Raw genomic sequence first — 16289 nt, 5'->3', positions numbered from 1 at the left:
AACGTAGTGGATTTCCAATCTTCTACCATAGCACTTACTACCCTACTAGCAGAAAGTGAAGAAAATTCGAAGGGCTTATTATTAAAAGTTAAGGAACAGAGTAAAAAGATGGGCCTACATTTGAAGGTCAAGAAAACAAAGATCATGACAGCTGGAAGCTTGAAGACATTTGTAGTGGATGGAGAGAAGATTGAAATTGTTGATAATTTTTCTCTCCTAGGATGGCCTGTCAATAGTAAAGGAACTAGTAGTCAAGAAATACATCAAAGATTAATCAATCAATCAATCAATCAATCGTATTTATTGAGCGCTTACTATGTGCAGAGCACTGTACTAAGCGCTTGGGAAGTACAAATTGGCATCACATTAATGTTAGGAAGACTTGCCATGAAGAGCCTGGAAAAAAGTCACGAAACATGTTGACGTAACAATTGCCACAAAAATACAAATTGTCAATTCTATGGTATTTCCAGTGACAATGTATGGATTCGAAAGCTGGACGGTGAGAAAACAGGATTAAAAAAAAAGCATCGATTCTTTTGAAATGCGGTGTTGGAGAAGGCTTTTGCGAATACCACGGACTGCCCGAAAAACAAACAAATGGATTCTGGAGCAAATTAAACCAAAGTGGTCTTTGGACGGCCAATGACTCGACTTAGATTAGCATATATTGGAAACATAATCAGGAGGACCAATTCTCCGGAGAAGACACGAATTCTAGGAAAGGTCCAGGGAAGATGTGGAAGAGGCAGACCGTCAGCTAGATGGCTAGAGACCATAACAATGATAACGGAAGAACCGTTACAAAGGTTACGGATTATGGCAGAAAATACATCCACAGAGTCGCTATGAATCGGAAACGGCTCGGCAGCACTTGATAGTAATAACCAAAGCACTAATCATACCTTAGTACAGTGATACTCGATTTCCAGTAGAATCTAGGCTCAAACTGAAGACTGGGGCTTGGGACAAGGAGGGGGTCTGCCCACCCCCCCTGCCCCCAGTTTCAAAATAAATGTTTCCATTTATATTGAAACTGCAATTCTTTAGTACACTTCAGTTTTTTATATTAAAGACTGCCTGATGAAAAAGAAATCTGCAAAGCCGAGTATAAAATCTGTACTGTACGTCATTATTTTATGCTTTATAATTTCAAGGTTTGCATGCATCAGCTTCTGTAAAATGTGTTTGCTCTTTCTGGTAATACTTTGGAATGACAGGCACTGTTTACGCAACAGAAACTGAAATTGTAGGGTAAATCACAACTACTATATTGAAGTCCAAGCCGGGCAATTCCAAAAGCCTTACTAAAAACTTGTTTTTTGTATACAGATTCTAGATAATTGTTCCTTCCTTCAAAGTTTCAAAGAATCCACTTTCAAAGAATCCACTACAATCCAAAAGATGCTATTTATTTGTAAAGCTTGTCTCCAAATCTGCTGGCTAGAGCAGAACTGGGTACAGAAGGATTTCTGTTGAAGCCTTGTTTACCTCAACTAGGTCAGTTGAGCTCCCCCAAAACCCACCAGGGTTGGGGGCCACATTCAAACACCTCCAGTACCGACACTTGCTCCCAATCAGGGCTGGATTCACATTGCAGGGTGACACGAGATGGTTTTGCTTCCACAATTCACAGATATTATTACATTATGACTAGCAGAACCACTCAGAAATAGAGATTAAGCATCCTTCCAGTTCCAACCACATGTGGTCAGTTTTAGGAAGATTCCAAAACTCAGTCCAAGCCGGGACCAGAACCAAGGCGAATCTAGCCCACACAGGGCTATAGTCTCCCATTTATGTTCTTATCTTAAGTACTGACCCTCACACCTCTTTACTTCCAAAGACTAAGCATAAATTAACTTACTCTGGTTTGAAACAACCTCTATAGTTCAAAGATTTTTTGTATTATTAAAAATTCTGTTTTTAATCTTCATACAAAGGAAACAAATGCCCTGATTTTAAACACTCACACAGTAGATAACGTAAACTTGAAATCATAGCAATGTTGAGCTTTCGCCTCCCCTCACTGTCAGATTTTTGCTTCCTAAGGGCATTTCTTGGAGAATGAATTACAACAGTGGTCAGTGTTATTGAAAAACTTAATATTTGTAAACTATTGTGCAAATACCTTTTGGTTATTATTTTCCCCAGCACCTATAAGATAAATTGATATCTCTGTCCTCATATGGCTGAGAAAGATGAGGCAAGGGCAAAGTTAAATGACTTGCCTGGATTTCTGCAAGTAGAAGAGCAGGAATAGAATTTACAGTCTCTTGCTTAGTCAACAAGCCAGTCTACCTTGTTCCTATGAGCAAATGCATGATAAATACACTTAGGACAAAGTTTTATCTTCATGCCCGAGAAAGGGGAAGAAAATATGAATGGCTATTATATGAGGTGGCACCGCATCCAGACAAAGCTTTGGGAAAAAACTGAAGACCGAGAGAAAATGGCAATAGGAAGAAAGACAAGGAAAAACAGGATGAGAGAAGAGCAATGAAAGCATGGATAGTCTACATCCACTGGATAAACCAGTCTAAGACAAATTAACACAAAATTATAGCACTTAGACATCAGTACCTCCTCCCCTAAAACGAACAATACAGAAGCCACCGTCGATGTATAGTTAAACCCTAAAGTGGATTACGTTTCTCTTCATTCTAAAGACTATCATTGAACATCTCTAAGTAATAGTTTCAAAGTCCAATTAAATGCCACACTAGTTAAAGCGCGATACTAATTATTAGCAAAAAAAAAAAAGTCCTTCCCAACGGCCGCTATTAATAAACCTCCAACTCGGTCTCCATTCTTTTCAGGGGTTTCAGTTCCAGCTTTTAAAATACATCTGCTCCTTCTAAAGCCACCCTAGCCCAAATGAAAAAGAGGGCTGGGAATTAAACGGTAAACACACGCACACATATAAACGAATATATATTCATTCATTCAATCGTATTTATTGAGCGCTTACTGCGTGCAGAGCACTGTACTAAGCGCTTGGGAAGTACAAGTCCTTCCTCGCCCCCCTCTCCATCCCCCCGTCTTACCTCCTTCCCTTCCCCACAGCACCTGTATATATGTATATATGTTTGTACACATTTATTACTCTATTTATTATTTTACGTGTCCATATCTATTCTATTTATTTTATTTTGTTAATATGTTCGGTTTTGTTCTCTGTCTCCCCCTTCTAGACTGTGAGCCCACTGTTGTGTAGGGACTGTCTCTATATGTTGCCACCTTGTACTTCCCAAGCGCTTAGTGGAGTGCTCTGCACACAGTAAGCGCTCAATAAAGACGATTGATTGATTGATTACAAGTCGGCAACATGTAGACGTGGTCCCTATATGTGCATATTATCATGTATATCTGTATATATATATAATGCATATATATGTATATATACACATGTACATATACATACATATGTACATATATGGATATATGTCTATATACACATGCACATATACATATACATGTATATTATGCATATATATGTATATATAAATGCATATATACATATATACGCATAACATACATATATATGTATATATTATGTATATATGTATATATATTATGTATATATATGTATATATACATGTATATATACATATATACACACATATATGTGTGTGTATATATATGTGTATATATACATGTATACATACATATATACACACACACACACATATATATATATGTCTTCAGGTGTAAGCAAACCTACTTAAACACATCCAAATGTATGAACAGAGAATAAAGAAAAAAAATTAGGTGCTGGGAAGAGCTCTTTCCTAGCGAAAGCCACAGGACCAATTTCAGCCCCCCAGATGTTGAGTAGGAGGATTTGCAGAGAAGAATGAAATCCGTCCCCCTTCCCCGAGCTCGTTAGGGGCAGGGGACGTTATCCCCTAATTCTGCTGCCCGGTCCTCTCAATCAATCAATCAATCGTATTTATTGAGCGCTTACTGTGTGCAGAGCACTGTACACTAAGCGCTTGGGAAGTACAAGTTGGCAACACATAGAGACGGTCCCTAACCAACGGTGGGCTCCTAAGCGCTTAGTAATAATAATAATAATAATGTTGGTATTTGTTAAGCGCTTACTACGGGCCAAGCACTGTTCTAAGCGCTGGGACAGGTACAAGGTGATCAGGTTGTCCCACGTGGGGCTCACGGTCTTCATCCCCATTTTCCAGGTGAGGCCGCTGAGGCCCGGAGAGGTGAAGCGACTTGCCCAAGGTCACCCAGCCGACCTTAAACTGTGAGCCCACTGTTGGGTAGGGACCGTCTCTGTATGTTGCCAACTTGTACTTCCCAAGCGCTTAGTCCAGCGCTCTGCACATAGTAAGCGCTCAATAAATACGATCGATGAGGACAAGCGGCGGGGTCGGGATTAGAACCCACGACCTCTGTTGCCAATCTGTACTTCCCAAGCGCTTAGTCCAGCGCTCTGCACATAGTAAGCGCTCAATAAATGCGATCGATGATGACAAGCGGCGGGGCCGGGATTAGAACCCATGACCCCTGTTGCCAATCTGTACTTCCCAAGCGCTTAGTCCAGCGCTCTGCACATAGTAAGCGCTCAATAAATACGATCGATGAGGACAAGCGGCGGGGTCGGGATTAGAACCCATGACCTCTGTTGCCAATTTGTAGTTCCCAAGCGCTTAGTCCAGTGCCCTGCACATAGTAAGCTCTCAATAAATACGATCGATGCTGATGACGACTCCCAAGCCCGGGCTCTTTGCATTGAGGCACGCTGCTTGTCGGCTAGTAAGCGGTCAATCAATCAATCAATCAATCGTATTTATTGAGCGCTTACTATGTGCAGAGCACTGGACTAAGCGCTTGGGAAGTACAAATTGGCATCACATAGAGACAGTCCCTACCCAACAGCGGGCTCACAGTCTAAAAGGGGGAGACAGAGAACAGAACCAAAGATACCAACAAAATAAAATAAATAGGATAGAAATGTACAAGTAAAATAAATAAATAGAGTAATAAATATGTACAATCAATCAATCGTATTTATTGAGCGCTTACTGTGTGCAGAGCACTGTACTAAGCGCTTGGGAAGTACAAATTGGCATCACATAGAGACAGTCCCTACCCAACGGCGGGCTCACAGTCTAAAAGGGGGAGACAGAGAACAGAACCAAACATATCAACAAAATAAAATAAATAGGATAGAAATGTACAAGTAAAATAAATAGAGTAATAAATATGTACAATCAATCAATCAATCGTATTTATTGAGCGCTTACTATGTGCAGAGCACTGTACTAAGCGCTTGGGAAGTACAAATTGGCATCACATAGAGACAGTCCCTACCCAACAGTGGGCTCACAGTCTAAAAGGGGGAGACAGAGAACAGAGCCAAACATACCAACAAAATAAAATAAGTAGGATAGAAATGTACAAGTAAAATAAATAAATAAATAAATAGAGTAATAAATATGTACAACCATATATACATATATACAGGTGCTGTGGGGAAGGGAAGGAGGTAAGGTGGGGGGATGGAGAGGGGGGCGAGGGGGAGAGGAGGGAAGGGGCTCAGTCTGGGAAGGCCTCCTGGAGGAGGTGAGCTCTCAGCAGGGCCTTGAAGGGAGGAAGAGAGCTAGCTTGGCGGAGGGGCAGGGGGAGGGCACCACTCGAGGTCGAGGAACACCACTGACGGCGGGCTGACGGGGGGAGCGGGGGGGGGGGGCTCTATTCCTTTGTTTCCGAGGCGTTGGCGGGAGGGGAAGGGAGGGGACGGGACGGGAGGGTCCGGGGGGTCACCTGGGGGAGCGGCGCTCCGCACGGCTCCGGCGACCACCCGCGGCCCCAGCAGCGGCGGCAGGAGCAGCAGCAGGAGCGGCGGCGGCGGCGGCGGGCGGCGGGGGGCGGCCATGGGGCCGGAGGGGAGGGGAGGGAAGGGGAGCGCCGGGCCCGGCCGCCCCGCGCCGCTTCCCTCCGGGCTCCGGGTGTCGGAGGCGGCCGCTCGCGGGCTCGGCAGCCCGGACCCGCCGTCCGGCCCCGCCCCGCCCCGCCCCGCGGCTGCTCCCCGGGAGAGCGGCCGGGGCTCTGAGGGGCCCGGGCGGCTGTGAGGGGACGGGGGCGGCTCTGCCGGGGGGCGTGGCCGCGGCGGCGAGGGGGCGGGGCTGCCGGGGGGCGTGGCCGCGGCGGTGAGGGGGCGGGGCCGGCTCTGGGAGGGGGCGGGGCTGGGGCAGGGCCTGGGATGGGGGCGCCAACTTGGACTTCCCAAGCGCTTAGTACAGCGCTCTGCGCACGGTAAGCGCTCAATAAATACGATTGATTGATTGATTGAGCTGCGAGGGGCGGGGCCGGGTCTGTGAGGGGGCGGGGCGGGGCTGCGAGGGGGGCGGGGCCTGGTCTGGGAGGGGCGGGGGCGGCTCTGGGAGGGGGGTGGCCGGGGCTGCGAGGGGCTGGGGCCGCGCCTGCGGTGGCGCCAACTTGTCCTTCCCAAGCGCTTAGTACAGCGCTCTGCGCACGGTAAGCGCTCAATAAATACGATTGATTGATTGATTGATTGATTGATCTGCGAGGGGCGGGGCCGGCTCTGTGAGGGGCGGGGCCGGGTCTGCGAGGGATCGGGGGCGGGCCTGGGAAGGGGGCGGGGCCGGCTCTGGGAGGGGGCGGGGCCGGCTCTGCGAGGGGCTGCGGCAGGGCCTGGGAAGGGGGCGCCAACTTGGACTTCCCAAGCGCTTAGTACAGCGCTCTGAACACGGTAAGCGCTCAATAAATACGATTGATTGATTGATTGATTGATTGATTGATCGATCTGCGAGGGGCGGGGCCGGGCCCGGGAGGGGGCGCGCCCGGCCCTGTGAGGGGCCGAGGCCTGGCCTGGGAGGGGGCGGGACCGGATCTGGGAGGGGCGGGGCCGGGCTCTGGGAGGGGCCGTGGCTGGCTCTGGGAGGGGGCGGGGCCGGGTCTGCGAGGGGCTGCGGCAGGGCCTGGGAAGGGGGCGCCAACTTGGACTTCCCAAGCGCTTAGTACAGCGCTCTGCGCACGGTAAGCGCTCAATAAATACGATTGATTGATTGGTTGATTGATCTGCGAGGGGGCGGGGCCGGGCCTGGGAAGGGGGCGTGTCCGGCTCTGTGAGGGGCGGGGCCGGGTCTGCGAGGGGCTGCGGCAGGGCCTGGGAAGGGGGCGGGGCCGGCTCTGGGAGGGGCGGGGCCGGGCCTGGGAGGGGGCGGGGGCGGCTCTGTGAGGGGGCGTGGCCGGGGCTGCGAGGGGCGGGGCCGGGCCTGGGAGGGGGCGGGGGCGGCTCTGTGAGGGGGCGGGGCCGGGCCTGGGAGGGGGCGGGGGCGGCTCTGTGAGGGGGCGTGGCCGGGGCTGCGAGGGGCGGGGGCAGGGCCTGGGAAGGGGGCGCCAACTTGGACTTCCCAAGCGCTTAGTACAGCGCTGTGCGCACGGTAAGCGCTCAATAAATACGATTAATTGATTGATTGATCTGCGAGGGGCGGGGCCGGGCCCGGGAGGGGGCGGGGCCGGTCTGCGGGGGCGTGGCCGGGTCTGCGAGGGGGCTGGACCGGGTCGGCGGGGGGCGGGGCGTGGCCTGGGAGGGGCGGGACCAGATCTGCGAGGGGGCGTGTCCTGCTGTGAGGGGCGGGGCCGGGCCTGGGAGGGGGCGTGGCCGGGCCAGAGAGGGGGCGGGGCCGGCTCTACGAGGGGCGGGGCCGGGTCTCCGAGGGGCTGCGGCAGGGCCTGAGGGGGCGCCAACTTGTCCTTCCCAAGCGCTTAGTACAGCGCTCTGCGCACGGTAAGCGCTCAATAAATACGATTGATTGATTGATTGATTGACCCGCGAGGTGCGGGGCCCGGCCTGTGAGGGGGCGGGGGCGGGGCTGCGAGGGGGCGGGGCAGTGCCCATGGGGGCACCAACTTGGACTTCCCAAGCGCTTAGTACAGCGCTCTGCACACGGTAAGCACTCAATAAATACGATTGATTGATTGATTGATTGATCTTTTAGACTGTGAGCCCAATGTTGGGGAGGGACTGTCTATGTTGCCAACTTGTACTTCCCAAGCGCTTAGTACAGCGCTCTGCACACGGTAAGCGCTCAATAAATGCAATTGATTGATTGATCTTTTAGACTGTGAGCCCAATGTTGGATAGGGACTGTCTCTCTATGTTGCCAATTTGTACTTCCCAAGCGCTTAGTACAGTGCTCTGCACATATTAAGCGCTCAATAAATACAATTGATTGATTGATTGATCTTTTAGACTGTGAGCCCAATGTTGGGTAGGGACTGTCTCTATATGTTGCCAGTTTGTACTTCCCGAGCGCTTAGTACAGGGCTCTGCACATAGTAAGCACCCAATAAATACGATTGATGATGATGATGATGATGATGATCTGCGAGGGGTGGGGCCGGGCCTGGCCCTGTGAGGGGGCGCGCCCGGCTCTGTGAGGGGCGGGACGGGCCCATAGACAGCCATCTAAGGACATTAGAAAACATGAAATCAAAATAAAAACCATTACTCTTCACACTTTAATACATGTAGTTATTTCTGCCAAAGTTGTCTGTTCTCTTTCAATAAAAATAAGTACGCTTCCTATATTTTTTGATTTTATTCCCTAAAAAAAGCAGGCTTAGGTGACTCCAAGAATACAATCTGGGAAGCATTTACGTTCGTGAAAAGTAATCATCGAATTAAGGACAAAACAAAAACCCACACCCCAAGTACAGACTGTATGGAAGTAACAAGGGCCAGATTCAGGGAGTAATGTCCTATTTCCTCATGGGAGAACCTCAGGGAAAAAAAATTCCCAAGACTGCTCACGTGGAATTCCACCAACGTATTTTAAGTTGAAAAAGGCCCTAAATTATGTATTTTAAAAAAAGATTTCACATCCTATTTATCCTTCTCCTTCTGCTCCTTTTCTTTTTTCTCTCGTTCGGCTTTAGCTTCTTCCTCTTCATGCTTCTTGATTAACTGTTCAACTTCTTTTTGTTTTAGAACTCTTATTGTTGTCTTCCCATTCTCTCTTGTTAATGTTGCAATTTCAACTGGAACAAGAAATACATATTGCATGGCAGGTAAAAATTTAGAAAATACTTAAAACAGCCAACTTAGGTATCCAACAGTCTTCATTTATAATTGCAGTTGGTATAAATTAACTGCCTACAACATACATTTATTATTGCTGGCTACTGTATTACACCTCAATTATTGTTTGCCTTGGTTGTAGTTCAGCAAAACTCAGTTGTAACTAAGTTGAAGAAAATCCCTGGAATTATCACTGTTTCATCTCAGGAAAACAGTTTAAAACTGAATGCTAATAATGGGAAAAGTCAAGCATTTGGGCTCTGAAGTATGCATTTTAAATGTGCCTAAATAAAAGATAATTAGCTTACTTCGAAGGCCAGGTGTAATCACAGCCAAAACCTCAACAAATAATACCAATAATCCAACTGCTCTAGAAGCTGGAAAAATATGGCAGAATCACAAAACAAACAGAATTCGGCGACACTGAATTGTTAGACAAGGATAGAATTAGACCTACAGTGCGACAAACAGCATCATCGGTTTTTCGCATCAGAGGATCGCTATTTCAACTCTGGTCAGTGTTGATCCTGGAAAGCTTGATTTTATGAAGACTATTTAGGTTCATGCTACCATAACTGGAGAAGAAATATCCAAAGGACAATACGGGAATGGAACATCAGAATCAAGTCACCTCAATTTTCAGTGAAAGTTACACAACTGAAAAAATGGCAAGAGTCGAGCATCCTTAGAGAGACTACTACTCAATTACTAGTCACGATTCCAAAACAGAATAGGTATAATGCGACTCTTTTACTAAGAAAATACCAATATGTTCAGCTACAACCCACATGGGGCATGTAATAAATGTTACCTTTTTCAGCAGAGAGTTTACTGACATCCATAGTCTTATTTAGCACTTTGATAGCTAAGGCGAGAGCTGACTTCAGGGTCATTCCTCCTTCTTTGTAGTCTTGTTTTAACATTGACACTGCTGCCTGGAGAAAAATGAATACCCAGTTTCTTTAAAGTTCAGAGTAACTACAAAGTAGTGAAATGTTACGGAAACTGTTGTTTCACCAACAACATTTTGGTGAAAAAACAGAAACAAACAGAAGCGGAGAAGTCTAGTGGATAGGGCACAGGCCTCGGACTAAGAAGGATCTGGGTTCTAATGCCTGCTTTGCCGCTTGCCTACTGTGTGACCTTGGGCAACTCACTTCACTTCTCTGGGCCTCAAGTTACCTCATCTGTAAAATGGGGATTAAGAGTGGGATCCCCATGTGGGACAGGAACTGTGTCCAACTTGATTAGCTTGTACCTACCCCATTATCATCATCAATCGTATTTATTGAGCGCTTACTATGTGCAGAGCACTGTACTAAGCGCTTGGGAAGTACAAATTGGCAACATATAGAGACAGTCCCTACCCAACAGTGGGCTCACAGTCTAAAAGCGTTTAAAACAGTGCTTGACACATAGTAAGCACTTAAATACCATCACTATTACTTTCTAGAAGTAAACCACTCTAAAAAAAAAGTGGCTGAAATCTGAAGCCCGAGAAGCAGAGAAGTCTAGTGGATAGAACATAGGCCCGGGAGTCAGAAGGACCTGGGTTCTAATCCCAGTTTCACCATTTGTCCGCTGTATGACCTTGGGCAAGTCACTTAAACTTCTCTGTGCCTCAGTTTCCCCATCTGTAAAATGGGGATTAAGACTGTGAGGTCCACATGGGACAGGGACTGTGTCAACCTGGTTTGCTTGTACCTCACCCCAGTGTTTAGGTCCAGTGCCTGGCACATAGCCCGCGCTTAACATATACCATAAAAAAAGTCTGAGAACATTGTGCATTAAATGCTCTGTTTCGGTGGATGGTTTGATTCCAACAGAGAACTCACTGTGTGAGATGGTAGAGCAAAAGAGTTGATAAAACACCCACAACTGGGAACACCATCTACTTTTCAAAACTAAGTACATTGGGGTAAATACTTATATTGACACTATGTGGCTTAGTGGAAAGACCACAGGCCTAGGAGTCAGAGGACCTGCCAGCGTGGCTCGGTGGAAAGAGCACAAGCTTTGGAGTCAGAGGTCATGGGTTCAAATCCCAGCTCCGCCAATTGTCAGCTGTGTGACTTTGGGCAAGTCACTTAACTTGTCTGGGCCTCAGTTACCTTATCTGTAAAATGGGGATTAAGACTGAGCCCCCCACCTTGGGTCAACCTGATCACCTTGTAACCTCCCCAGTGCTTAGAACAGTGCTTTGCACATAGTAAGCGCTTAATAAATGCCATCATTATTTATTTATTATTTATTTACTCCTGGCTCTGCCACTTGACTACTGTGTAACCATGAGAAAATCACTGACCTTTCCAAATGTCTCAGTTCCTTCACCAGTAAAATGGGGATTAAATCCTACTCCCTATTTATTTAGATGTGAAACCTGTGTGGAACAGGAACTGTGTCCAATCTGACAGCCTTATATTCATCCGCGCTTAGTACAATGCTTGCCGCAAAGTATCGTAGTAGTAATGATTTTTTTCAAAGTTTCTGCAAACTTTACATCAGGCCAATATAAATAACAGTTGGAAAACTTGAACATTCCCTAGTGCACCCATTTTCTATTGCAATGAAAAAAATTAAATCACTTACAGCACTATTATTCCCAATGCACGTGGCTTTCCACCCTCCATAATTTCCACTGGGGTCACTTTGATACAGCTGGAACCCGTAATGTTTATCCCAGCCAATGTAGAGCAGTGAAACACCAAAAGGACGTTTTCCTATTAAAAACAAAAAGGCACTTGTGATCCAAATTGCGAATCAGGAGAGTGGCACGTGACTCTATTAAGTTCAACCGAAATGACCAAATCCTTCCCTATGAATTAAATCTTTCGAAACCTGCTTCGGGTTTCCCCTACTTTAGATAAACTCTATTCTCTGTTTGTTTTGAGGACTGGGTCAGGAAGTAAAAAGAAGCAACGTGACCTAGTGGACAGAGTAAAGGCCTGGGGAGTCAGAGGACCCGGCTCCACCACTTGTCTGCTGGGTAACGTTGGGCAAGTCACTGAACTTCTCTGTGCCTCAGTTACCTCATCTGCAAATTGGGGATCAATACTGTGAGCCCTATGTGGGACATGGACTGTGTCCAATCTCACTATCGAATCTACCCCAGCACTTAGTACAGTAAGCGCTTAAAATACCATAAAAAAATTAAGTGCTCATTTCAAAATTTTATTGCTAAAACAGTATCCAAATCCAGCTTTAAAAATATTTCACTCCCATATTTCGAACTCACATTTCCACTGCTATCTTCTTCATTGTAGGAAGTGATAAAATTTGAATGAACCTGCCTAACTTCTAGTTCTCACTTACTGGAAGTCTAAATGATTCCCCTCTGAAGACAGCATTTTCAGGCCCATTTTTCCAAAAGAAACTGGGGGAATTCCTTTCAAAGACATTCAGTTTACGTTTCGAAAAAGCAGAGAGGGTAGGATCATGAACCAGTACCTCCAAACTGTGTATAAGCTTGCTTGATATCACACAGAGCTGTAACTAACTGCTCACAAGGAATCGGCTCCTGATACTGTAGAAGGTACCTAATATCCCCCCCCCAAAAAAAAGTTTAGAGTAAATGAGTAACAAAACCTCAACATACCTTTCAATCAATCATATTTATTGAGGGTTTACTATGTGCAGAGCACTGTACTAAGCACTTGGGAGAGTACAACACAACAGAATTAGCAGATACAATCCCTGCCCGTTACAAGTTTACAGACTAACGTATTGACCGCGATAGCAAAATACAACAGAACAGTGGGAACAAGAGGGATGGAAAGAGGCTATTCTTTGGGCCTTTGACCTAAGGACGATTGAGGTGGCACTGCCCTGACCCCTAGCCCAACTGGCTCTGAGCCTTCTGCTTGCCCCAGGGCAATCCAAGGTGCCAAACTGGGCAGGCAGGCCAATGCAGCGCTAGAAACTACAGTCACGCTGGCTGCCCAAAGGGCCTTACCCTTAATTTCCTCCAAGAGGACTTCCCCACCTAAGTCCTCATTTCCCCTTCTCCCTTCTGTGTCACCCTTGCACTTGGATTTGCTCCCACCCACAGTCCCACAACACTTACGTACATATCCAAAATGTATTTCTTTTTATTAATGCCTGGAAGACTAAGTTACTCTCCGTAGTGGTTACTAGGGTGCTCTGCACACAGGAAGTGTTCCATAAATGACTGATCCCTCGGCTCAGAGCCTGAACTTGAGGCACCTGTTTCCCCATCTGTCTCACTCTAATTCTGCCATTGGTTTGGGGAAATGATACATTCACAAGTTGCACCCAAAATTAAGTCATAAATGTTTGTTTTAGAGAAAAGTTACACATCATTCTAAACTCTTGATGAGTATAGATTGTTAAAATTGAGAACTCCTCCTTATTTACTCTTACGATTTCTTTGCCAGAGACACATTATTCTAATTATAAAAACTCAGCATATTCTTAGTGAGACGAGGTAAGTACAAATGTGGTACATTGATAGAATGATTGAAAAACGTATCCCAATAGAGCAAAAATATAAATTAAGTTTTTGCTGCCGGACTGAGTAAACCATTCAATAGCTTCATATTCTAGCAAGTTAATGTAAAACACTGATTAATATCGCAGAAAAGTCTTCAGGATTTTCTATTCTGATTTTATGTAATTTGTTCAGGGAAAATAGAAAGATTTACGTTGCTCCCGACATTGCACTGTTGTTAAATACAGTATTAATAAACAAATTAAAATGGCTCTTAAGATACGGTCAGCCAGTATTATGTAGAGATGAAGTTTCTCTCCCAAATAATGACCAAATACATCATTTTAGAGTCATACCTTTGTGCAATGAGCCTCAGTTCATTTGTGAGAACATTAGCATCTGAAGTTATGCCAGCAACACTGCAAGCCATATCCCTGGGGGAAAAAAAAAAAGGATTAAATGGTGGAAATTAAAAGCTTTGTAAACATTAATATTCTCAACAAATTTTCAGGATGCTAAATCCTAGCAAAGAAATAGTTAATTTGTTACATTATTTAGGTGTGCCTCTAGATTGTAAAATTCGCTACGGGCAGGGAACGTGTCCCAGCAACTCTGTTGTATTGTACTTCCCCAAGCGCTTACTCCAATGCTCTGCATGTAGTAAGTGCTCAATGATGATGATATAACTAATCGAAAATGCTTGCTAGAAAGGATCACAAAAGGAACTACCAATGGGGCACCTTTAAAGTGTCATATTCAATAGAACATAAATGCAATTTGTTCTATTCCTGGGTGGGTGGAGTAAGGAGTTGTCATTAAAATATTTATTATAGAAGAAAAATACAATCAATGTTTGTATTCTCAAAGAATTATACTGTCCTCTTCATAGGCAGGAATGCTAATCAATGGTATTTGAGTGCTTACTGTGTGCAGGGCACTGTACTAAGCGTTTGGGAGAGTATATTAGAAGCAGAGTTGGCAGACCCAATCCCTCAGAAAGAGCAAATAAGTCTAGAGGAATTAAGGCCTATACTAAGTGGGCTCTTGAGGTGCAGATGAGAGACCAAATGCTACATGCCTTCTCTCACCAACCAGGTCTTTTATCTGCACTCACTTGTTCATTCAATCGCATTTATGGAGCACTTTCTGTACGCAAAGCACTCTACTAAGCATTTGGGAGAATACAATATACTCTCTGCATGGGCAATAGTGTAAAACAGACATGGTAGACGTCCATGCGCTTACTATGTAGCATATTGAAGGGAAATGGCTCCATCTTTGCTAGGATAATTTATGCAGACAATTTATCCTATTTGTTCCTACTCCTTCCTCCAAGTCTGTGGTAAGGAAGAGGCAGGGTTGCCGACAAAGAATATTCAAGCAGCTATGTCCGCTGCTACGGTTAGAACAGAGGTTCACCGAAGCCTGCTGTCACAGCGCTTAAAGACATGACCAATTTCTGCTTGTTATTGCGGGCTGTCAGTGAATGTACAGATGGTTGGCAGCCCTGGTATCGGGCAACAGATCCAATTCTAGGAACTCAGCAGCCCCAACTAAGCATGCTTTGATCTGGATTTGTTGGGCGGGGTGGACAAGGGTTCACTTCCTGAACCATCTTGTCTCCAAATGGAACCCATGAGGCACTGTTCTACAAACCCACCCCAGGTGGTGGCTATTTAAGAAGTAAAACCACTGCAGCAGCAAGAAATTTTTCTCTTTAAAATTCCACAACTGGAACCCCAGTGCTTGGCACATAGTAAGCGCTTAGCAAATACCATCATTATTACCCCCAAATCCAGTCTACAGACAATCTTGCCTTGGTTACTGCATCAGCCACCTTGCTGTCCTCCCTGCCTCTCAATCGATCAATCGTATTTGTTGAGCGCTTACTGTGTGCAGAGCACTGTACTGCTCTGCACAGCAGAGGACAGGAGCAGAGGAGTGCCTCTTCCCACTTTAGTGAATACTCCAGTTTGCTGCCTGGATCATTTTTCTACAAAACCATTCAGACCACATTTCCCCACTCTTCAGAACCTCCAGTGGTTGCCCATCCACCTCCACATCAAACAGAAACTCCTCCCCATCAGCTTAAAACCAAACACCTTGCTCCCTCCTTCCTTACCTTACTGCTGTTTTACTACAACCCAGTCTGCGAACTTCGCTCCTCTAATGAGTACCTATTCACTGTACCTCAATCCTTCGCTCTCACCGCCAATCTTTCACCCATGACCTGCAACTCCCTCTCTCTTCCTATCTGGCAGACCACCTTTCTCCCCACCTTCAAACCCTTATTAAAAGCACGTCTCCTCCAAGAGGCCTTCCCCAACTAAGCCCTGATCTCCTCCTCTCCCTACTCCCTTGTGTTACCCTTGCCCTCTTTATTCACTCTTCCCTCAGCCCCACAGCACCTAAACATACATCTGTAATTTCATTTATTTACATTCATGTCAGTCTTTCCCTCTAAACTCTCTGTTTGCCAGAAATGTGTCTACCAACTGTGTTATATTTTACTCGCCCAAGAGCTTAGTACAATACTCTACACACAATAAGCAATCGATAAATACCACTGATTGAGCCACGAAATGCAGGCTTGCCTGGGACAGTCAAACACTCCTGGCATTGGGTGGGTTTCCAAATACCACCTCTTTTGATAGAGGAATCAATCAGTGGTATTTATTGAGCGCTGTGTGCAGAGCACTGTACTAAGTGCTTGGGAAAGTACAGCACAACAGAATTGGTAGACGCATTTCCTGCCTAAAAACGAGCTTACAGTCG

The 16289-nt window shown here is 45.9% G+C and overlaps 3 protein-coding genes across 3 annotated transcripts in view; all 3 read right to left on the bottom strand.

The window, feature by feature from the left end:
* Positions 1-5852, bottom strand: part of CHRNA5 (cholinergic receptor nicotinic alpha 5 subunit) — a 31208-nt gene extending 25356 nt beyond the window's left edge. Inside the window, exon 1 of the mRNA XM_038766959.1 lies at positions 5785-5852. The gene's annotated coding sequence lies outside the window, so the exon portion shown is untranslated. The remainder of the gene's footprint in view (positions 1-5784) is intronic.
* A 3020-nt stretch (positions 5853-8872) lies between these two features.
* Positions 8873-13944, bottom strand: PSMA4 (proteasome 20S subunit alpha 4). The gene is made up of 6 exons (XM_038767002.1): positions 13871-13944; positions 12515-12603; positions 11657-11787; positions 9879-10002; positions 9376-9444; positions 8873-9027 (listed from the first exon to the last, which is right to left on the bottom strand). The coding sequence occupies exons 1-6, from the start codon at positions 13942-13944 to the stop codon at positions 8873-8875; spliced, it is 642 nt and encodes a 213-aa protein (XP_038622930.1).
* HYKK (hydroxylysine kinase) overlaps positions 12582-16289 on the bottom strand; it is a 35142-nt gene continuing 31434 nt past the window's right edge. Inside the window, exons 10-11 of the mRNA XM_038766966.1 lie at positions 13871-13948; positions 12582-12603 (exon numbers count right to left, since the gene is read on the bottom strand). The gene's annotated coding sequence lies outside the window, so the exon portion shown is untranslated. The remainder of the gene's footprint in view (positions 12604-13870; positions 13949-16289) is intronic.

This window comes from Tachyglossus aculeatus, chromosome 26 (assembly GCF_015852505.1).
Source record: "Tachyglossus aculeatus isolate mTacAcu1 chromosome 26, mTacAcu1.pri, whole genome shotgun sequence".
NCBI classification, from domain to species: Eukaryota; Metazoa; Chordata; class Mammalia; order Monotremata; family Tachyglossidae; genus Tachyglossus; species Tachyglossus aculeatus.
This window is presented reverse-complemented; position numbering and strand designations above follow the sequence as displayed.